Raw genomic sequence first — 22,948 nt, forward strand, 5'->3', positions numbered from 1 at the left:
AGAAATCTAGAACAATAATTGGTAATATTGCATAATTGTACTGATGCACGGCAGTGCAGTACATTTGCTTCACTGTTTCTTTTTAGAATCTCCATACTTTGTGGTGTGTCAGTACATTTTAAATGGTTCATGGAATGTTCTTTTTTACGATATTTCTGAACATAAATTTACAATCATTTATTGCATTCCACCTACAGTTATATGAAAAAGTTTGGGCACCCCTATTAATCTTAAGCTTAATGCTTTCTTAAAATTGGTGTTTTTGCAACAGCTATTTCAGTTTGATATATGTAATAACTGTTGGACACAGTAATGTTTCTGCCTTGAAATGAGGTTTATTGTACTAACAGAAAATGTGCAATCTGCATTAAAACAAAATTTGACAGGTGCATAAGTATGGGCACCTCACCAGAAAAGTGACATTAATATTTAGTAGATCCTCCTTTTGCAAAAATAACAGCCTCTAGTCGCTTCCTGTAGCTTTTAATGAGTTCCTGGATCCTGGATGAAGGTATTTTTGACCATTCTGTAGCGCTGGCGTCCCTGCCCTCTGCTAGGCAGGGACGCTGCTCCCCTCACCGCTCTGCTCCGTGCCCGGCGTCCTCTCCCCGCTCTGCTGTCAGCGCGCGCTCCTTCCCGGCGTCCTCCTCCCGCTCTGCTCTCAGCGCGCGCTCCTTCCCGGCCCCTGTGCTTAGGGCGCGCGCGCGCGCGCTCCCCTCCTCTTAAAGGGGCCGCGCGCACCGTCCTAAGGAGTCCCCGGCCAATGGCCGGAGGACTTCATCATATATAAGGCACCTCCTCCAAAATGGAGGTGCCCGAGCAATGTTGTTTGCACCTGTGTCTCACCTGTGCTTCAGCCCTCAGGTCCCGTTGCCAGTTTCCTGTCAGTTACCTGCCAGTTTCCTGCCAGTTACCTGCCTGATTCCTGCCTGAATACTTGTTACCTGTCTGCCAGTCTGAGGTCCGACGGTCTGCCTTACTACTCCTGTCAGTCTGTCTAAAGGACCAGCCTGCCCGCTCACCTGGGAGCGCACATCAGCTACCTGCCTACTTTCCTGAGGTCCGACGGTCTGCCTTACAACTCCGGTCAGTCTGTCTATGGACCAGCTTGCCCGCTCACCTGGGAGCGCTTCTCCGTTACCTGCCTGCTTGCCAGCCCGGAGGCTCCGTTGTCACGTGCTGTGACCATCAGCTACTTCAGACTCTTGCCCGCTCACCTGGGAGCGCTTCTCCGTTACCTGCCTGCTTGCCAGCCCGGAGGTTCCGCCGTCACGTGCCGTGACCACCTGTTATTCCAGAGACTCTCGCTTGCTCACCTGGGAGCACACATCTACCATCTGCCTGCTAGCCTACCCGGAGGCTCTGCCATCACAGGTCGTACCTACCCTTTACCCAGAGACTGCCCTGATCACTTGCCGTATCTCCCTGTCCGTTCATCCAGAGACTGCCACCCGCTCCCTTACAAGGGCTGCCCCCTTGTATAGTAGCTCAGAGGTTCCGCCTCCCAGACCCGTTACACATTCCTCTTTACAAAACAATTCCAGTTCAGTTAAGTTTGATGGTCGTCGAGCATGGACAGCCCTCTTCAAATGATCCCACAGATGTTCAATGATATTCAGGTCTGGGGACTGGGATGGCCATTCCAGAACATTGTAATTGTTCCTCTGCATGAATGCCTGAGTAGATTTGGAGCGGTGTTTTGGATCATTGTCTTTCAGCAAGATCCATCCCCTGCGTAACTTCAACTTTATCACTGATTCTTGAACATTATTGTCAAGAATCTGTTGATACTGAGTGGAATCCATGCGTCCCTCAACTTTAACAAGATTCCCGGTGCCGGCATTTGCCACACAGCCCCAAAGCATGATGGAACCTCCACCAAATTTTACTGTGGGTAGCAAGTGTTTTTCTTGGAATGCTGTGTTTTTTTGACGCCATGCATAACGCCTTTTTGTATGACCAAACAACTCAATCTTGGTTTCATCAGTCTACAGGACCTTCTTCCAAAAAGAAATTGGCTTCTCCAAATGTGCTTTTGCATACCTCAGCCGACTCTGTTTGTGGCGTGCTTGCTGAAACGGCTTCTTTCGCATCACTCTCCCATACAGCTTCTCCTTGTGCAAAGTGCGTTGTATAGTTGACCGATGCACAGTGACACCATCTGCAGCAAGTTGATGCTGCAGCTCTCTGGAGGTGGTCTGAGGATTGTCCTTGACTGATCTCACCATTCTTCTTCTCTGCCTTTCTGATGTTTTTCTTGGCCTGCCACTTCTGGCCTTAACAAGAACTGTCCCTGTGTTCTTCCATTTCCTTACTATGTTCCTCACAGTGAAAACTGACAGGTTAAATCTCTGAGACAGCTTTTTGTATCCTTCCCCTGAACAACTATGTTGAATAATCTTTGTTTTCTGATCATTTGACAGTTGTTTTGAGGAGCCCATGATGGCACTCTTCAGAGGAGATTCAAACAGGAGAACAACTTGCAAGTGGCCACTTTAAGTAGCTTTTCTCATGATTGCATACACCTGGCTATGAAGTTTAAAGCTCAATGAGGTTACAAAACCAAAAAAAGTGCTTTAGTAAGTCAGTAAAAAGTAGGTAGGAGTATTTAAAACAAGAAAATGATAAGGGTGCCCATACTTATGCACTTATGAATGCAGATTGCACATTTTCTGTTAGTACAATAAACCTCATTTCAAGGCAGAAACATTACTGTGTCCAACAGTTATTACATATATCAAACTGAAATAGCTGTTGCAAAAACACCAATTTTAAGAAAACATTAAGCTTAAGATTAATAGGGGTGCCCAAACTTTTTCATATAACTGTATTTATGAAAACATCAAGTATTCACAGCACTCTATCTACACTCTGACACTTGATCCCAACTCACGAACTACCACAATGCAATTGGAGCAAAAAATAAATAAGTAAAAAAATTGTTGCAGGTTGCAAATAATTTTCATTGAAGCCCATGTGACCTGAAGTTCAAGAGTACTGGATTTTTTGCAATGGTTGCTTGATGAATCTTTAGAAACGATGTGAACATGTGATAGCCACATAACAGCTCTAAAATATTATCACTACAATGATAAAGGATAGAATGATGACCTATGGATAGTTATTCAACATCAGATTTGTGAGGATCCAAAATCCAAGATCCCCACTAATCGGCTGCCCTCAGCTATGGCAGTGGCCTGATTTAAACAATGTACAGAATGGAACACCACCGTACCATCACACTGGTTAGTAACTTCTACTGGGTACTGCAGATCAGCTCCTGCCATTACTGGTAATAGCTGGTTGAGGAAGGGTGGCCAGAGCCGGGACAAGGGATAGGCAGTGTAGACAGATAGCATCTCTACTGTGGTTCCTGTATGGTCCGCAGTCTGATGATGGCTGTTAATAACAACTCCCAGTATCTCCTTACCATTATTAAGGACATACTGGGAGTTGTATGGTTGTAGGTTCATGCAATACAGTTGTTTATGAGGCTAATTTGACATTACAATTCATAGTTGTACTAAGCTTGGTTCTTGTAAACAAGTACTTTTGGGCTTTCAGCCTGGGAGAGGCATATTAGGTTAGGGTTCCAACAAAGGTGTACGTCTTGTCACTGGCTGATGGGCTCTCAAGAATTGGCCAATTTGTGCGCCAAGTACCTTCATTTTTACTGTACTCTCTATAGCAGTAATGCAGTTCCAATTTCATATTTTCAATGTTTGCATATTATAACATTTCAGAGTGCAGCTATTTTTTCATAACTTTAATGACTTGGCCATCTCAGCTTGCACCTGTTCACAGTTGTCTTGTTCTGTTTGGAAGTGCTGGTCCGGCTTTTTGATATTTGCAGTACACTCCTTCTGACTGAACACTCCTCCCATTAGCCTAATGCGCTTTTAATTAGACCTGGCTTCTATCTGCCCTTAAAATTGTAGGCTTTTAGTCCTGGAGAGGCATATTAGGTTAGGATCCCAAAAAGGTGTACGCCTTACTATTGTTAAGGACATACTGGGAGTTGTAGAGTTGTAGGTTCATGCAATACAATTGTTTATGGGGCTAACTTGACATTACAGTTGATCGTTGTACTAAGCTTGGTTCTTGTATACAAGTACTTTTGGGCTTTTAGCCCGGGAGAGGCATATTTGGTTAGAGTCCCAACAAAGGTGCACGCCTTGTCACTGGCTGTTGGGCTGTCATGAATTGACCAATTTGTGCACTAAGTACCTTCATTTTTACCGTATATTCTATAGCAGTAATGCAGTTCTAACTTCATATATTCAATGTTTGCATATTGCAGCATTTCAGCTGTTTTTTCTTAGCTTTAATGACTTTGTCAACTCAGATTGCACCTGTTGTTGTTATTATTATTATTATTATTTATTATTATAGCGCCATTTATTTCATGGCGCTTTACATGTGAAAAAGGGGGTATACATAGCAAAAATAATTACAATAATCTTGAACAAACTGGTACAGAAGGAGAGAGGACCCTGCCCGCGAGGGCTCATAATCTACAAGGGATAGGTGAGGATACAGTAGGTGAGGGGAGAGCTGGTTGTGCAGCAGTGTGGTGGAGCGATAGTAACTGCAGGTTGTAGGCTTGTTGGACGAGGTGGGTCTTCAGGTTCCTTTTGAAGGTTTCCAAGGTAGGCGAGAGTCTGATGCTTTGGGGTAGAGAGTTCCAGAGTAGAGGAAATGCATGGGAGAAATCTTGTATGCGATTGTGGGAAGAGGAGATGAGAGGGGAGTAGAGAAGGATATCTTGTGAGGATCATAGGTTGCGTGTAGGTATGTACCTGGAGACTAGGTCACAGATGTATGGAGGAGACAGGTTGTTGATGGCTTTGTATGCCATGGTTAGGGTTTTGAACTGGAGTCTTTGGGCAATGGGGAGCCAGTGAAGCGTTTGACAAAGAGGAGAGGCCGGGGAATAGCGGGAGGACAGGTGGATTAGTTGGGCAGCAGAGTTTAGGATAGATTGGAGGGGTGCAAGAGTGCTGGAAGGGAGGCCAGAGAGCAGGAGGTTGCAGTAGTCGAGGCAGGAGATGATGAGAGCGTGCACTAGTGTTTTTGCAGATTCGTGGTTGAGGAATGTGCGGATCCGGGAGCTGTTTTTGAGCTGGAGTCAAAGTTGATCTTCCGTAATGACGGAGAAGCTGGTTTTGGAGGAGGAGGATTGAGTAGATATGAGAAGGGGCTGTGGGGACTTTAGGCAAAAGCTTTGTCTGATAGTATCAATCTTCTGCTTGAAGAATGAGGAAAAGTTCTTGGCTGAGATGAGAGGAGAGGGAGGAGGCGCTGGGGGACGGAGGAGAGAATTGAAAGTGTTCAATAGCTGTTTGGGGTTGTGTGACAGGGAGGATATGAAAGATGAGAAGTATGTTTGTTTTGCCGCAGTGAGTGTGGACTTGAAAGTAGTGAGGGATTGTTTGAATGCGATGAAGTGCTTGTTGGAGTGGGACTTTTTTCATCTCTGCTCAGCGTCCCTGGAGGCCCGCCTCCGTTCTTTAGTAAGGCTGGTGTGCCAGGGTTGCCTGTTGATGCGAGCTTTGGTATGTGTGAGGGGGGGCGACCGAATTGAGGGCTGCAGCTGTTGTGGTGTTATATAAAGCAGCAACATCTGTATCATGTAAGGAGCTTATGTCTGTAAGAGGGAGGAGGAATTCAGAGAGTGCGTGTAGGTCGAGGTGTTTGAGATTTCTGCGAGTGTATGCAAGTCTGTGGAGTGGGGATTGTGCACCTGAGGAGGAGAGGGAAGAGAATGTGAGTAGGTTGTGGTCAGATAGAGGAAGAGGTGAGTTGGAGAGGTTAGACAGGGAACAGAGGCAGGTGAAGATGAGATTCAGTGTGTGGCAATCTTTGTGAGTGGCTGCGGAAGACCATTGAGTAAGGCTGAAGGAGGAAGTGAGGGATAGAAGCTTGATGAGTGGGAAGTGTCAATAGGGATGTTGAAGTCGCCCATGATGATAGTGGGGATGTCAGCGAAAAGGAAGTGAAGCAGCCAGGTGGTGAAGTGGTCGAAGAAAGTGATGGCTGGTCCTGGGGGGCAGTAAATGAGGTTGGAGGGGGAGTAGGAGGTTGGAGGGGGAGTAGATGCACACACCGTGTGCCTCAAAAGAGGGGAAAGTAACAGAGGGCGGCAGTGGAATTGGGGAGAAAGAGCAGTTATCTGACAGGAGGATACCAACTCCTCTGCCATGCTTGCTGCTGGAGCGGGGTGTGTGGGAAAGATGGAATCCACCATAGGAAAGTGCAGCTGGAGAAGCTGTGTCAGAGGGGGTGAGCCATGTTTCTGTGATGCCGAGGAAGGAGAGTTTGTTAGTAATTAAAAGATCATGGATGTAGGAAAGTTTGTTGCAGACGGAGCGAGCGTTCCATAGAGCTCCTGTTAGTGGGACTGGGGAAGAGGGGGCTGGGTGGATGGGTATAAGGTTAGAGAGGTTACGGAAATTTGTGGTAGGTCGTGGATAAGAGGTAGAAGTGACTGTGGGGATGTGATGGGGAGGGCCAGGGTTTGGTGAGATATCGTCAGCAATGAGGAGGAGAAGAGAAAGTGTAAGTAGGTGGGAGCAGGAGAGAGCATGAGGTGGCTGTCTGTGTTTGAAGACACAGGATTAAATATGAAAGAACAATTCTGAGGAGAAGGTGAGATGGAGGGGTAGGATGGAGGGAGAGATGAACAGTTCATTACTAGGTGTAGGTATTAGGGGGGTTAGTAGAAAGTGAAAGACTATAGGGGAGAGGGTGAAAAAATATAGAAACATTGCTTAGTGTGAATGTGTACTATCTTTTCGGTGCGTAGTTAAAGAGGATATAAAGTGTGGTTACCTGACTCCTGCAATGACTGTCAAATGAAATAACTGCCCACACTTGGCGCCGATGACACTTAGCGCAAGAAGACACGTGCATGCACCCCACACCACGTGCACCCCTTAAGCAGCTTCTAAATTTATAGGAGAGGCTAAATCATCAGGTGAGGGGCATTGTGGGAGCTGCTTGTGGATAAATTAGCAGCTCGTCAGATCACCAGGGGATGGCCAGTTGATCAAAGGCAGAGCTAACACCATGCCTGTCTACACAGTATAGCAACTCCCACCATCAGATAGTGTCTGCAATGAGGAAGGGGGACAGACACGTACCCGTGAGTGTTGAATGGAATGTAAAAGGTGACATATAGCAAAGATCCATAAAGCTGAGATATTGTACCATTTAGATTGTTTCAAGGGAAGTTACAGTGGATGACAGATAGCAAGCAGAGATATTGTACCATTTAGATTGTTCACACTTGTCTTGTTCTGTTTGGAGGTCCTGGTCAGTCTTTTTGATAAAAATGTATGGGGTCAAAATTCAAAGTGTACAGCATATTGTTTAATAAAATTTCAGCAGGCCTTAGGATCTCCATCAAAGCAAGCAGTATTAGGCTAATGTAAAGATAATTCCTTAAAAAAATGTCCTAGATAAGCAGAAGAGGGCAGTAGATGTTGAGGAGCCATAAGTCAAAAACTGATGTTTGAAGCAGTCTATTTATACAAACTGAGAGCTAACACACAGCCTGAACAAGTTTGTAATCTACTCGCTTTTTCTATCTGCTTTCATTCTCCAGCAATGAGAGCTTTTATCTTACATAGTGTAAAGATGGTTTCCATGAAGTTTGACCACTAGTGACCGCCCTGCCAGAATACAGGCTGTAAGAAGACTGCATAGCTCTGTGCTGTAAGACAACCTGAAAATAACCCTTTAAATTTATAATTTTTCTAAACATTTATATCATTATCATCATCCCCTAATATATGTTCTATAGGTAAACCTAACAAAAAATTATACCAACATACCTTCACATGCCAAAAGAACGTTTCAGGCGTTTATATACCCAAATGAACGTATGTGGTCGGAATATTTCTCATGTGAATGAATAGCTCCTTAGTCTTGCTTAATATTTGGAATCTCTATTCCTCCAGGTTGTTTTTCTTAAATGTCATTTTTTAAACTTAGGCTTATGCAAAACTACAAGTGAGTAAACCAAAAATAAGAAATGGGATGGAAAAAGTGGAAAATACTACAGAGAATTTCTTCCCATGCGAATGTCAAAGGAATAAGGTGAGAAAAAGTTTAATCACATCACAAATTGAAATTTTCATTGTTATTTAACATTTTACAGGAAATACATGGGCTGTCTAACTATTACAACAGATTCCCAGTTGCCATATTTAGCAAGATGTTGTTAGGCCTTGCGTTACAAGTCTGTAGTCATTCTATGTGACTGTAGACTTGTGAGGATTCTCCGATGCTCTGAGCGGGAGGTCATGTGCCCGCATATACAGTATGACAGAAAATATCCAAAAGTGACATCATTCTAAAAACTGCACCCCTCAAAGTCCTCAAAACCACATTCAAGAAGTTTATTAACCCTTCAGGTGCTTCACAGGAATAAATGCAATGTGGTAGAAAAAAAATAACATTTTACTTTTTTTCACAAAAATTTTACTTTAGCCCCATTTTTTTTGTTTTCACAAGAGTAACAAAAGAAAATAAACCCCAAAATTTGTTGTCCAATTTCTCCAGAGTACGCCAATACCCCTTATGTGGGGAAAAACGACTGGAATCGAGAGCAGACGCATGTTATGTTTGTAGAGCCCCTGATGTGCCTAAACAGTGAACCCCCCCCACAAGTGACCCCATTTTGGAAACTAGACCCCTCCATGTAGAGCCATTAACCCCTTAACCCCCGAGGGTGGTTTGCACGTTAATGACCAGGCCAATTTTTACAATTCTGACCACTGTCACTTTATGAGGTAATTACTCTGGAACGCTTCAACGGATCCCCCTGATTCTGAGATGTTTTTTCATAACATATTGTACTTCATGATTGTGGTAAAATTTCTTCGATATCACTTGCGTTTATTTGTGAAAAAAACGGAAATTTGGCGAAAATTTTGCAATTTTCAAAATTTGAATTCTTATGCCATTAAATCAGAGAGATATGTCACACAAAAGAGTTAATAAATAACATTTCCCACATGTCTACTTTACATCAGCACAATTTTGGAACCAAAATTTTTTTTTGTTAGGGAGCTATAAGGGTTAAAAGTTGACCAGCGATTTCTCATTTTTCCAACAAAATTTACAAAACCATTTTTTTAGGGACCACATCACATTTGAAGTCACTTTGAGGGGTCTTTATGACAGAAAATACCCAAAAGTGACACAATTCTAAAAACTGCACCCCTCAAGGCGCTCAAAACCACATTCAATAAGTTTATTAACCCTTCAGGTGCTTCACAGGAATTTTTGGAATGTGGAAGAAAAAAATTAACATTTAACTTTTTTCACAAAAATCTTACTTTAGACCCAATTTTTTTTATTTTCACAGGGGTAACAAGAAAAAATGGACCCCAAAATTTGTTGTGCAATTTCCCCTGGGCACGCAGATACCCCATATGTGGGAAAAAATCACTGTTTGGGCGCACGGCAGGGCTCGGAAGGGAAGGAGCGCCATTTGACTTTTTGATTGTAAAATTTGCTTGAATAATTAGCAGACGCCATGTCGCGTTTGGAGAGCCCCTGATGTGCCTAAACATTGGACCTCCCCCACAAGTGACCCCATTTTGGAAACTAGACCCCCCAAGGCACCTATCTAGATGCATAGTGAGCACTTGGAACCTCAAGGTGCTTCACAAATTGATTCGTAAAAATGAAAAAGTGTTTTTTTTTTCACTTTTTCATTTTTACGAATCAATTTGTGAAGCACCTAGGGGTTCCAAGTGCTCACTATGCATCTACATAGGTGCCTTGGGGGGTCTAGTTTCCAAAATGGGGTCACTTGTGGGGGAGCTCCAATGTTTGGGCACACAGGGGCTCTCCAAACGCAACATGGCGTCCGCTAACAATTTGAGCCGATTTTCCATTCAATTTGTTAGTGGACACCATGTCGCGTTTGGAGAGCCCCTGATGTGCCTAAACAGTGGAGCTCAACCACAAGTGACCCCATTTTGGAAATTATACCCCTCAAGGATTTTATTAAGGTGTATAGTGAACATTTTGAACCCAGAGGTACGACACAGAATTTGATAACATTAGGTCATCATATTGAATAAGTTGTCATTAGTCTTGAGCGCAAGTGCTCGCTACTTGAGTTTGCATCGGGTACTCAGGTATGCACCATGTACTGCGTGTGCTCGAGTGATATGCTCGAGTCCCCGCCCGGATGTTTCACGGTTATTAGACACCCAAAAAAAACATGCGGGGATCGCTCGTGCATGGCAGGCAATCCCCGCAAAGTTTTTTGGGCCGTGAAGCATATGGGGCGGAGACTCGAGCATGTCGCTCAAATACCCACGATACTCAATGCATACCAGAACACCCGATGCAAACTCAAGTAGCGAGCACTTGCGCTCAACACTAGTCGCCATATCGTCATCTTTTTTTCTTACTTTTGAAAAAAATCCCAACCCCATCGCAACCCTAACCCCAACCCTAACCCCAACCCCAGCCCTAACCCTAACACAACCCTAACCGTAGCACAACCCTAACCGTAGCACAACCCTAACCGTAGCACAACCCTAACCCTAGCACAACCCTAACCCTAGCACAACCCTAACCTGAGAGTTTATTTTTTACGCCGTTCCTCATGCGGTATAAGTGATTAGACGACCTTATTCTTCGGGTCGGTGCGACTACAGAGATACCAGAATCATATCGGGTTTTTATGACTGACAGCTGTCACACACTAAAAGACGCATTTTTTGTAAAATCTAGTTTTTGCATCGCCATATTTTGAGAGCTATAATTTTTCCAGATTTTGGCAGACAGTCATTTGACGGCTTGTTTTTTGCGGGATGAGTTGACGTTGTTATTGGTGCCATTTTCAGGCACGTGACATTTTTTGATCGCTTTCTATTCCGATTTTTGGGAGGCAGAATAAACAAAAACCAACAATTCAGGAATTGTTTTTTTTGTTTTCTTTTATTCTGTTCCGCGTGTGGTAAAATTGATAAGGCAGCTTTATTCTTCGGGTCAGTACATTTACAGCGGTACCACATTTATATCGTATTTCTATGTTTTGCACTTTTACATAATAAAAGCAATTTTATAGAAAAAAATATTTTTTAGCATAGCTTTATTCTGAGAGCTATAACTTTTTTATTTTTCGGCTGATGGAGCTGTATGGCGGCTTGTTTTTTGCGGGACGAGATGACGTTTTCAGCGGTACCATTTTTATATATATTTGTCTTTTTGATCGCGTGTTATTCCATTTTTTGTTTGGTGGTATGGTGATAAAGCAATGTTTTTTGCTTTGGTTTTTTTTTTTTTTTTTACCGTGTTCACTGAAGGGGTTAACTAGTGGGACAGTTTTATAGGTCAGGTCGTTCCGGACGCGGCGATACCAAATATGTGTACTTTTATTGTTTTTTTTTTATATATTAATATTTATTGATGGGTACATTATATTTTTATTTTTGGTGGATTATTTTTTTTCTTTTTATTTTTATATTTTTACAAATTTTTTTTTCACTTTCTGGCACTTTTTACACTTTATTACTTTGTCCCACTATGGGACTTTCACTTTTTTTTCTCTGATCGCCTGCATGGCACAGGAATGCAGCACCATCCCTGTGTCATGCAGGCTGTCAGCGTTAGAAAGGGAGAAGATTGTTTGGAGATGCACTGCGCATGTCCAAAAAATCTTCCTGCTGTCTGGTGACCCGGATGTTGTCATGACGACATCGGGTCGTCATGACAACATCCTGGAAGCCACGGCAGACAGCGCTGGAGGCCGGAAGAGGAGGTGAGTATCTGCGATCACCTCCCCTTGCCACCGCAATCGACTGCGATCGACTTCGATCGCAGCATCGCGGGGGTTAATGTGCTGGGAGAGGTGTGTGACCGCTCCCTGCACATTGTCACAGCTGACACCCGGTACTATCAGCTGACACCCAGCGGCGATCGCGCCCGCACAGCCTGTGTGCGCGCGCGATCGCCATGACGTACTAATACGGGTCTGGCTCTTAAGTCCCAGGGCACAGACGCGTATTAGTACGTCAAATGTTGTTAAGGGGTTAAAATAAAAAATCTAATTTTTCCTATAAAAATGTTCTCTTAGCCCCAAGTTTTTTATTTTCACAAGGGTAACAGGAGAAAATTGACCCCAAATTTTTTTGTGCAATTTCTCCTGAGTATACAGATACCCCATATGTGGGGGAAAACTTCAGTTTGGGCGCATGGCAGGGCTTGAAAGTGAAGGAGCACAGTTTGATTTTTTTAAATCAAAAAATTTCTGGAATCGAGACGCCATGTCGCTTTTGGAGAGCCCCTGATGTGCCTAAACAGTGGAAACCCCCCACAAGTTACCCCATTTGGGAAACTAGACCCACAAAGGAATGTATCAAGATGTGTGGTGAGTACGTTGAACCCCCAGGTGCTTCACAGAAGTTTATAACATAGAGCCGTGAAAATAAAAAAAAAATCACATTTTTCCCACAAAATCCTTCTTTTAGTCCCAATTTTTTTTATTTTCACAAGGGTAACAGGAGAAAATGCACCATACAATTTGTTGTGCAATTTCTCCTATGTTCGCCGATACTCCATATGTGCTTGAAAACTACTTTTGAGGCACAGCGCAAAGCTCAGAAGGGAATAAGCGCCATATTGGAGTTCAGATTTTGCTGGAATAGTTTGAGGGTGCCATGTCACATTAGCAGAGCCCCTGATGTGCCAGAACAGCAGAACCCTCCATAAGTGACGTCATTTTACAAACTACACCTCTCTATGAATTCATCTAGGGTTGAAATGAGCATGTTGAAAACCACATGTGCCTCACAGAAATTTATACCATTGGGCGGTGAAGAAAGAATAGTTACAGTTGTGCTCAAACGTTTACATACCCCGGCAGAATTGTTCCTTTCTTGGCCTTGTTTCAGAGAATATGAATGATAACAAAAAAACTTTTTCTCCACTCATGGTTATTGGTTGGGTGAAGCCATTTATTGTCAAACTACTGTGTTTTCTCTTTTTAAATCTTATTGACAACCAAAACATCCAAATGCCCCTGATCAAAAGTTCACATACCCTGGTGATTTTAGCCTGATAACATGAATTTGACACAAATGGGTTTGAATGGCTACTAAAGGTAACATCCTCACCTGTGACCTGTTTGCTTGTAATCAGTGTGTGTGCATAAAAGCTGAGTGAGTTTCTGGGATCCAGACAGACTCTTGCATCTTTCATCCAGTCTCTGACGTTTCTGGATTGTGAGTTATGGGGAAAGCAAAAGAATTGTCAACGGATCTACGGGTACTGTATAACAAAGGAAAGGGATACAAAAAAATATCCAAGGAATTGATAATGCCAGTCAGCAACATTCAAACTGTGATTAACAAATGGAAAATAAATCAGGGGCTCTGTAAAAACCAAACCACGGTCAGGTAGACCAACAATACTTTTGGCCACAACTGCCAGGAAAATTGTTCACAATGCAAAGAAAAAAACACAATTAACATCAGCTGAAATTCGGGACTCTCTGAAAACTAGCGGGGTGGCTGCTTCAAGATTCACAATAAGGAGGCACTTGAAGAAAAATGGGCTGTGTGGTTTAGTCGCCAGAAGAAAGCCATTACTGCGCAAATGCCACAAAGTATCTCGCCTACAATACGCCAACCAGAACAGAGACAAGCCTCAAAGCTTCTGGAACAAGGTAATTTGTAGTGATGAGACCAACATTGAACTTTTTGGCCACAACCATAAACGTTACATTTGGAGAGAGGTCAACAAGGCCTATGATGAAAGGAACACCATTCCTACAGTAAAGCACGGAGGTGGATCGCTCATGTTTTGGGGATGTGTGGGCTACAAAGGCACAGGAAACTTGTTAAAAGTTGAAGGAAAGATGAATGCAGCACGTTATCAGCAAATACTGGAGGCAAATTTGCACTCATCAGCCCGGAAGCTGCGCATGGGACGTACTTGGACGTTCCAATATGACAACGATCCAAAACACAAGGATTGGCTACAGCAGAACAAAGTGAAGGTTCTGGAGTGGCCATCTCAGTCTACTGACCTCAATATCATTGAGCCACTCTGTGCTCAGTTCATGCTAGACAGCCCAGGAATTTACAGGAACTGGAGGCTTTTTGCCAAGAAGAATGGGCAGCGTTACCATCTGAGAAAATAAAGAACCTCATCCACAACTACGACAATAGACTTCAAGCTGTCATTTATGTTAGAGGGGGCAATACACGGTATTAAGAACTGGGGTATGTGAACTTTTGATCAGGGTCATTTCGATGTTTTTGGTTGTCATTAAGATTTAAAAAGAGAAAACACAGTAGTTTGACAATAAATGGCTTCACCCAACCAATATCAATGAGTGGAGAATTTTTTTTTTTTTTGTTATCATTCATATTCTCTGAAACAAGGCCAAGAAAGGAAAAATTCTGCCGGGGTATGTAAACTTTTGAGCACAACTGCACATCTTTACAGCTAATATGTTGTTTTAGCGCCAAATTTCTAATTTTTATAAGGGCTAATAGGAAAAAATGGACCTTTCAGTTTGAAATTTCTCCTGATTGTGCCAAAACCCTACATGTCATTGGGAACTACTTTTGAGGCACAGTGCAAAGCTCAGAAGGGAAGGAGCGCCATATTATAGTTCATATTTTACTGTTATGGTTTGCGGGTGCCATGACCCACTGGGAGAGCCCCTGATGTGCCAGAACAACAAAACCCTCATAAGTGACCCCATTTTACAAACTACACCTCTCAATGAATTCATCTAGGGGTGTAGTGATCATATTGACACCAGAGGTGTGTCACAGAACCTTACACCATTGGGCAGTGACATTTTTACCACAAAAATGTAGTTTTATCCCCAGATTTTACATTTTAACACGAGGAAATGGCTAAAAATGACACCAAAATTTGTCACTCAATTTCTGCTGAACATGGCAGTACCCCATATATGGCTGTACAGTACTGCTTAGCCACATGGCGAGACTCGGAATGGACGGAGCGCTATTTGCCTCCTGGTGCTCAGATTTTCCTAGAATAGTTTGCGGACTCCATATACAGAGTGATAGAAGAGCAGAATTCCCCCTCAAGTGACCCTATTTTGGAAATTATACCTCTTTGGGAATTTATCTACAGGTGTGGTGAGGATTTTAATTACATGGGTATTTTCCAGAAACATGCATTTATCAAATCTGCTATTGTAGTGCCCAGTACATTATAGTGTCCAGTACCTTGTGCCCAGCTTGTGCTTCTGGAGACATGCACCCATAAATTAGACATGCTCTGATTGTTATAGAAATTCCAAACATGTGGACGCTAAATGTGGTTTAGGCACACTGGGGCTCAGATGGGAGAGGGGCATTTGGATTTGGGAGTGCAGAATTCTTTTGGGGGCGAGGAGCCATAGTGCTTTTCCAAAGCCTTTGTACTACCAGTAACTTGGAAGCCCCCTATATTTCCGTTAACAGATGACAGACCTGAGTGGGGACTTGCTTATTTGTGGATTGAGTTGAAGCTTTAATTGGGAACATTTTACACAACGTGTGTGATCACATTAATCCTGTGCTCTACGCTGAGCACTTACATCCCGGTTTCCCTCTTAATCTCCGAATGACACGATTTAGATGAAAACCCCGAGGGATCCATTCACTATAATGAGGCAGCAGAGTTACTCTGGACTCAGTCTGGCCTCTGTTCAGCGGTGTCCTTGTATTCAGAGGTGCACAAAACTGTGGCCCACGGCACTTTTATTCACGCCTAAAAAGACGGACACCGCCGGATCACAGGCCAGACGACGTCCACAATGACTCCATCTGCCTCATTATAAGGAATCTTCCCCCGGGGGTTCCGTTTGAATCACGTATTTCAGAGATTTACACAGAAACCCTGGTGTAAGCGCTCAGCGTAGAGTGCACGATAAATGTGCCTTACTGCGATCTTTGGGAGGCGGAATGAACAAATCAATAGTAGGTCAATAATTGGTTTTATTTATTTTTTTACGCCATTTCTCGTGCGCTATAAGTGACTAGATTACTTTATTCTTCGGGTCGATGCGATTACAGCAATATCAGATTAATATCAGTTTTTTAAGTTTGGGTGCTGTCACACACTAAAAGATGCTTTTTTTTTCCAAAAACTAGTGTTTTCCTCACCATATTTTGAGAGCTATAATTTTTCCATATTTCTGCCGACAAGAGTCATGCTTGTTTTTTGCGTCAGTTGCCATTTTTATTGGTATAATTTTCTGGCACATGACATATGGCAGAGTAAAGTACTGCAGTGCGCATGCGCCGGAGCTCTTTGACCTTTCCCGGCGCATGCGAACTGCAATACTTTACTCTGCCCTAGTCAGTGCAGAGAAGTATGCCTGTGCAGGAGCACGAGGCCGGGGAACACTGTGTGGATGACGTAGCACTCATCATCCATACGAAGCACAGAAGGGGGCGGCATCAACAGAAGAAGGGAGGCGCCGGACCAGGACCAGCGACACCCTCAGACCCGACCACCCCGCAGGTGAGTATAATAAAAGGCATTTTTCTTTTGCTGCAGGCCGGATCGGGGGCATATACACAGCATATTAGTATGCTGTATATGAGGGCTGAAAGGTGGTGCCCGTATCTCATATGAAGCAAACCTGGTGACCGTTTCCCTTTAACCCCTTAAGCCCCGCGGGTGGTTTGCACGTTAATGACCGGGCCAATTTTTACAATTCTGACCACTGTCACTTTATGAGGTAATTACTCTGGAACGCTTCAACGGATCCCCCTGATTCTGAGATTGTTTTTTCGTGACATATTGTACTTCATGATTGTGGAAAAATTTCTTCGATATCACTTGCGTTTATTTGTGAAAAAAATGGAAATTTGGCAAAAATTTTGAAAATTTTGCGATTTTCAAAATTTGAATTTTTAAGCCCTGAAATCAGAGCGATATGTCACACAAAAGAGTTAATAAATAACATTTCCCACATGTCTACTTTACATCAGCACAATTTTGGAACCAAAATTTTTTTTTGTTAGGGAGCTATAAGGGTTAAAAGTTGACCAGCGATTTCTCATTTTTCCAACAAAATTTATAAAACCATTTTTTTAGGGACCACATCACATTTGAAGTCACTTTGAGAGGTCTTTATGACAGAAAATACCCAAAAGTGACACCATTCTAAAAACTGCACCCCTCAAGGTGCTCAAAACCACATTCAAGAACTTTATTAACCCTTCAGGTGCTTCACAGGAATTTTTTGAATGTGGAAGAAAAAAATGAACATTTAACTTTTTTCACAAAAATGTTACTTTAGACCCAATTTTTTTTATTTTCACAGGGGTAACAAGAAAAAATGGACCCCAAAATTTGTTGTGCAATTTCCCCTGGGCACGCAGATACCCAATATTTGGGGAAGAAACACTGTTTGGGCGCACGGCAGGGCTCGGAAGGGAAGGAGCGCCATTTGACTTTTTGATTGTAAAATTTGCTTGAATAATTAGCGGACACCATGTTCTGTTTGGAGAGCCCCTGTGTGCCCAAACTTTGGAGCTCCCCCACAAGTGACCCCATTTTGGAAACTAGACCCCCCAAGGCACCTTTCTAGATGCATAGTGAGCACTTGGAACCCCCAAGTGCTTCACAAATTGATTCGTAAAAATGAAAAAGTGAAAAAAAAAAACACTTTTTCATTTTTACGAATCAATTTGTGAAGCACCTAGGGGTTCCAAGTGCTCACTATGCATCTAGATAGGTGCCTTGGGGGGTCTAGTTTCCAAAATGGGGTCACTTGTGCGGGAGCTCCAATGTTTGGGCACACAGGGACTCTCTAAATGCAACATGGTATCCGCTAACAAATTTGAATGGAAAATCGGCTCAAATTGTGAGCGGACACCACATTGCGTTTGGAGAGCCCCTCTGTGCCCAAACTTTGGAGCTCCCCCACAAGTGACCCCATTTTGGAAACTAGACCCCCCAAGGCACCTTTCTAGGTGCATAGTGAGCACTTGGAACCCCCAGGTGCTTCACAAATTGATTCGTAAAAATGAAAAAGTGAAAAAAAAACACTTTTTCATTTTTACGAATCAATTTGTGAAGCACCTAGGGGTTCCAAGTGCTCACTATGCATCTAAATAGGTGCCTTGGGGGGTCTAGTTTCCAAAATGGGGTCACTTGTGGGGGAGCTCCAATGTTTGGGCACACAGGGACTCTCTAAATGCAACATGGTATTGTGATTAGACGACTTTATTCTTCGGGTCGGTGTGATTACAGCAATGCCAGAATCATATGGGGTTTTTATGACTGACAGCTGTCACACACTAAAAGACGCATTTTTTGTAAAATCTAGTTTTTGCATCGCCATATTTTGAGAGCTATAATTTTTCCAGATTTTGGCAGACAGTCATGTGACGGCTCGTTTTTTGCGGGATGACTTGACGTTGTTATTGGTGCCATTTTCAGGCACGTGACATTTTTTGATCGCTTTCTATTCCGATTTTTGGGAGGCAGAATAAACAAAAACCAACAATTCAGGAATTGTTTTTTTTTTTTTTTTTATTCTGTTCCGCGTGTGGTAAAATTGATGAGGTAGCTTTATTCTTCGGGTCAGTACGTTTACAGCGGTACCACATTTGTATAATTTTTCTATGTTTTGGCGCTTATACACAATAAAAGCTATTTTATAGAAAAAAATATTTTTTAGCATCGCTTTATTCTGAGAGCTGAAACTTTTTTATTTTTCGGCTGATGGAGCTGTATGGCGGCTGTTTTTTTGTGGGACGAGATGATGTTTTCAGCGGTATCATTTTTATTTATATGCGTCTTTTTGATCGCGTGTTATTCCACTTTTTGTTTGGCGGTATGGTGATAAAGCATTGTTTTTTGCTGCTTTTTTTTTTTTTTTTTTTTTACCGTGTTCACTGAAGGGGTTAACTAGTGGGACAGTTTTATAGGTCAGGCTGTTCCGGACGCGGCGATACCAAATATGTGTACTTTTATTGTTTTTTTTTATTTTTTTTATAATAATATTTATTGATGGGTACATTATATTTTTATTTTTGGTGTATTATTTTTTTTATTTTTTTATAATATTTTTGCACATTTTTTTTTTTTTTTTTTTCCACTTTCAGACAGTTTGTACACCTTATTACTTTGTCCCACTCTGGGACTTTCACTTTTTTTTTTCTGATCGCCTGCATGGCATAGGAATGGAGCACCATCCCTATGCCATGCAGGCTGTCAGAAGTGCACAGTGTTAAGATTGCTTGGAGATGCACTGCGCATGTCCAAGCAATCTTCCTGCTCTCTGGTGACCCGGATGTTGTCATGACGACATCGGGTCGTCATGGCAACACCCGGGAAGCCGCTGCAGTCTGCGCTGGAAGCCGGAAGAGGAGGTGAGTATCGGCGATCACCTCCCCTTGCCCCCGCAATGCCGCGATCGACTTCGATCGACTTCGATCGCAGCATAGCGGGGGTTAATGTGCTGGGAGCGGTGCAGGACCGCTCCCTGCACATAGTACCGGGTGTCAGCTGTGACAATCAGCTGACACCCGGCGGCGATCGCGCCCGCACAGCCTGTGTGCGCGCGCGATCGCCATGACGTACTAATACGGGTCTGGCTCTTAAGTCCCAGGGCACAGACGCGTATTAGTACGTCAAATGTTATTAAGGGGTTAATTAAAAAAAATTAACTCATTTAGAAATTGATCTCAACAATACATCTCAAAAATTCAGAACAGGACCATGTCTCCCATTGTGTAGCATCTCCTCTTTTTTTTACAACAGTCTATAAGCATCTGGAAAGTGAGAAGGAGACCAATTGCTGGAGTTTTGGGTTACGAATATTGCCCCATTCTTGTCTCATATAGAATTCTAGTTGCTCAACAGTCCTAGGCCTTCTTTGCTAGAGTTTTAATTTTGAAGCATCCAATATGATGTTGACATTGTCCCTTGTGGACATGGATTTCTCCATAAACTCTAAATCTTTTGATGATTTTATGTACTATAGATGTTGGAATATTCAAAGTCTTTGTAATTTTACGTTGAGGAACATTTTTTCTGAAATTGTTCCACAATTTTTACATGCAGTTGTTCACAGATTGGTGAACCGCTGACCATCTTTGTTTCTGAGAGACTCTGACTCTCAAACATTCTCTTTTTATACACATTAATGTGGCTTAGTTGAAAATTGACCCTCCAGCTGTTTTTCATTAGTACCACTTTCTTTTCCAGTATTTTGTTAACTCTGTCCCATCTTTTTTGAGATGTCTTGCTGCCATCATTTTATAAATGATTTAATCTTTTCAAATGAATGGAAAAATGTCTTTCACCTTATTATCTGTGTTCTATGTTCTGTTGTGAACAAAATACGGGTATAAGAGATTTCCAAATCATTGTATTCTTGTTTTCTAAACATTTTAAACAGCATCCCAACTTTTTTAGATTTGGGGATCTACAAGCAGATCAGTCCTTCCTATTGAATCTGCACCCTATTCAGTTGTGCGTTTCTGTGTACCTCTTGGGGAGGGGAAAGTGGGTGTCTGTTTGATTGGTGGGGGTCGCAGAACCTGTACTTCCACTGATCCGCTTGTATTTTTATGGACAGTGAAATATGAAAAAAACATTAGAAGGTTTAAAGGAAACCTGTCATTTTCCCCATGCCCTCTAACCCAGCAGCATTCACATACAGTGGGGAAAATAAGTATTTGATACACTGCTAATTTTGCAAGTTTTCCCACATACAAAGAATGGAGAGGTCTGTAATTTTTATCGTAGGTACACTTCAACTGTGAGAGACAAAATCTAAAAATAAAAAACAGAAAATCACATTGTAATATTTTTTACGTAATTAATTTGCATTTTATTGCATTAAATAATAATTTGATACAATAGAAAGACAGAACTTAATATTTGGTACAGAAACAATTACAATTAGAGAGGTCAGACATTTCCTGTAGTTCTTGACCAGGTTTGCACACACTACAGCAGGGATTTTGGCCCACTCCTCCATGCAGATCTTCTCCGGATCTTTCAGGTTTCGGGGCTGTCGCTGGGCAACATTGAGTTTCAGCTCACTCCAAAGATTTTCTATTGGGTTCAGGTCTGGCGACTCGCTAGGCCACTCCAGGACCTTGAAATTCTTCTTATGGAACCACTCTTTAGTTGCCCTGGCTATGTGATTTTTTGGTAGACAGCAGAATTCATGGTTTCATTTACCACAGCAAGTATTACAGGTCCTGAAGCAGCAAAACAGCCACAGACCATCGCACTATCACCACCATATTTTAATGTTGGTATGATTTTCCTTTTCTGAATTGCTGTATTACTTCTACGCCAGATATAATTGGACTTACACCGTTCAAAAAGTTCAACTTTTGTCTGGTCAGTCCAAAGAATATTCTCCCAAAAGGCTTGGCGATCATCAAGATGTTTTCTGGCAAAACTGAGATGAGCCTTTATGTTCTTTTTGCTCAACAGTGGTTTTCGTCTTGAAACTCTGCCATGCATGCCATTTAACTGAGGCAAGTGAGGCTTGTAGTTCTTCGGATGTTGTTTTGGAGTCTATTGTGACCTCTTGGATGAGTCGTCACTGCGCTCTTGGGATAATTTTGTTCGGCCGGCCACTCTTGGGAAGGTTCACCACTGTTCCATGTTTCGCCATTTGTGGATATTTGCTCTCACTGTGGTTCGCTGGAGTCCCAAAGCTTTACAAACGGCTTTACAACCTTTCCCAGACTGACAGATCTCAATTACTTTGTTAGTCATTTGTTCCTGAATTTCTTTGAATCGCAGCATGATGTCTAGCTTTTGAGGATCTTTTGGTCTACTTCAGTTTGTCAGGCATATGTAAGTGATTTCTTGATTGAGAACAGGTGTGGCAGTAATGAGGCCTGTGTGTGGCTAGGGAAATTGAACTCAGCTTCCCAAATATGTGATAAACCTCAGTTAATTTATGTTTTAAGGGGGGGGATCACTTTTTCACACATGGCCCTTTAGGTTTGGATTTCTTTTTCCCTTAATAATAAAGACTTTAATTTAAAAACTGCATTTTGTGTTTACTTGTGTTATCTTTGTCTAAGATTTAAATTTGTTTTGTGATCTGAAACATTTAAGTGTGACAAACATGCAAAATAATAAGAAATCAGGAAGGGGGCAAACACTTTTTCACAACACTGTAGGGTCATTGTCATGTTGGAAGACCCAGCCATGACCCATCTTCAATGGAAGGGAAGGAGGTTGTTGACCAAATTCTCGCGAAACATGACCCCATTCATCCTCCCTTAAATGCGGTGCAGTCGTCCTATCCACTTTGCAGAAAAGCACCTGCAAAGTATGATGTTTCCCCCCACCATGCTGCACAGTTGGGATGGTGTACTTGAGTTGTACTCATCCTTCTTCTTCCTCCAAACACGGCGAGTGGAGTTGATACTAAAAAGTTCTAGTTTGGTCTCATCTGACCTCATGACCTTCTCCCATGCCCCCTCTACATCAACCAGATGGTCATTGGTGAACTTCAAACAGGCCTGGACATGTGCTGGTGTGAGCAGGGGGACATTGCGTGCCGTGCAGGGTTTTAATCCATGATGGTGTAGTGTGTTACTAACGGTAATGTTTGAGACTGTGGTTCCATCTTTCTTCAGGTCATTGACCAGGTCCTCCCTTGTAGTTCTGGGCTGCTTTCTGATCTTTCTCAGAATCATCCTTACCCCATGAGGCGAGATCTTGCATGGAGCCCCAGACCGAGGAAGATTGACAATCATCTTGTGTTTCTTTCATTTTCTAATAATTGTACCAACAGTTGTTGCCTTCTTACCAATCTGCTTGCTAATTGTCCTGTAGCCCATCCCAGCCTTGTGCAGATCTACAATTTTGTCCCTGGTGTCCTTAGACAGCTCTTTGAGCTTGGCCATGGTGGAGAGTTTGTACTGTGATTGATTGAGTGTGTGGACATGTGTCTATT

General features: G+C 42.6%; 1 protein-coding gene across 2 annotated transcripts in view; it reads left to right on the forward strand.

The window, feature by feature from the left end:
• Nucleotides 1-22,948, forward strand: part of POGLUT2 (protein O-glucosyltransferase 2) — a 139,587-nt gene that overhangs the window by 111,738 nt on the left and 4,901 nt on the right. For both annotated transcript variants that reach the window (XM_073664229.1, XM_073664230.1), the window contains exon 9: nt 7,996-8,100. In XM_073664229.1, coding sequence (XP_073520330.1) covers nt 7,996-8,100 — 105 coding nt within the window. The remainder of the gene's footprint in view (nt 1-7,995; nt 8,101-22,948) is intronic.

Source organism: Phyllobates terribilis, unplaced genomic scaffold, assembly GCF_046119375.1.
Source record: "Phyllobates terribilis strain yellow unplaced genomic scaffold, ASM4611937v1 Scaffold_2__4_contigs__length_985480577, whole genome shotgun sequence".
NCBI classification, from domain to species: Eukaryota; Metazoa; Chordata; class Amphibia; order Anura; family Dendrobatidae; genus Phyllobates; species Phyllobates terribilis.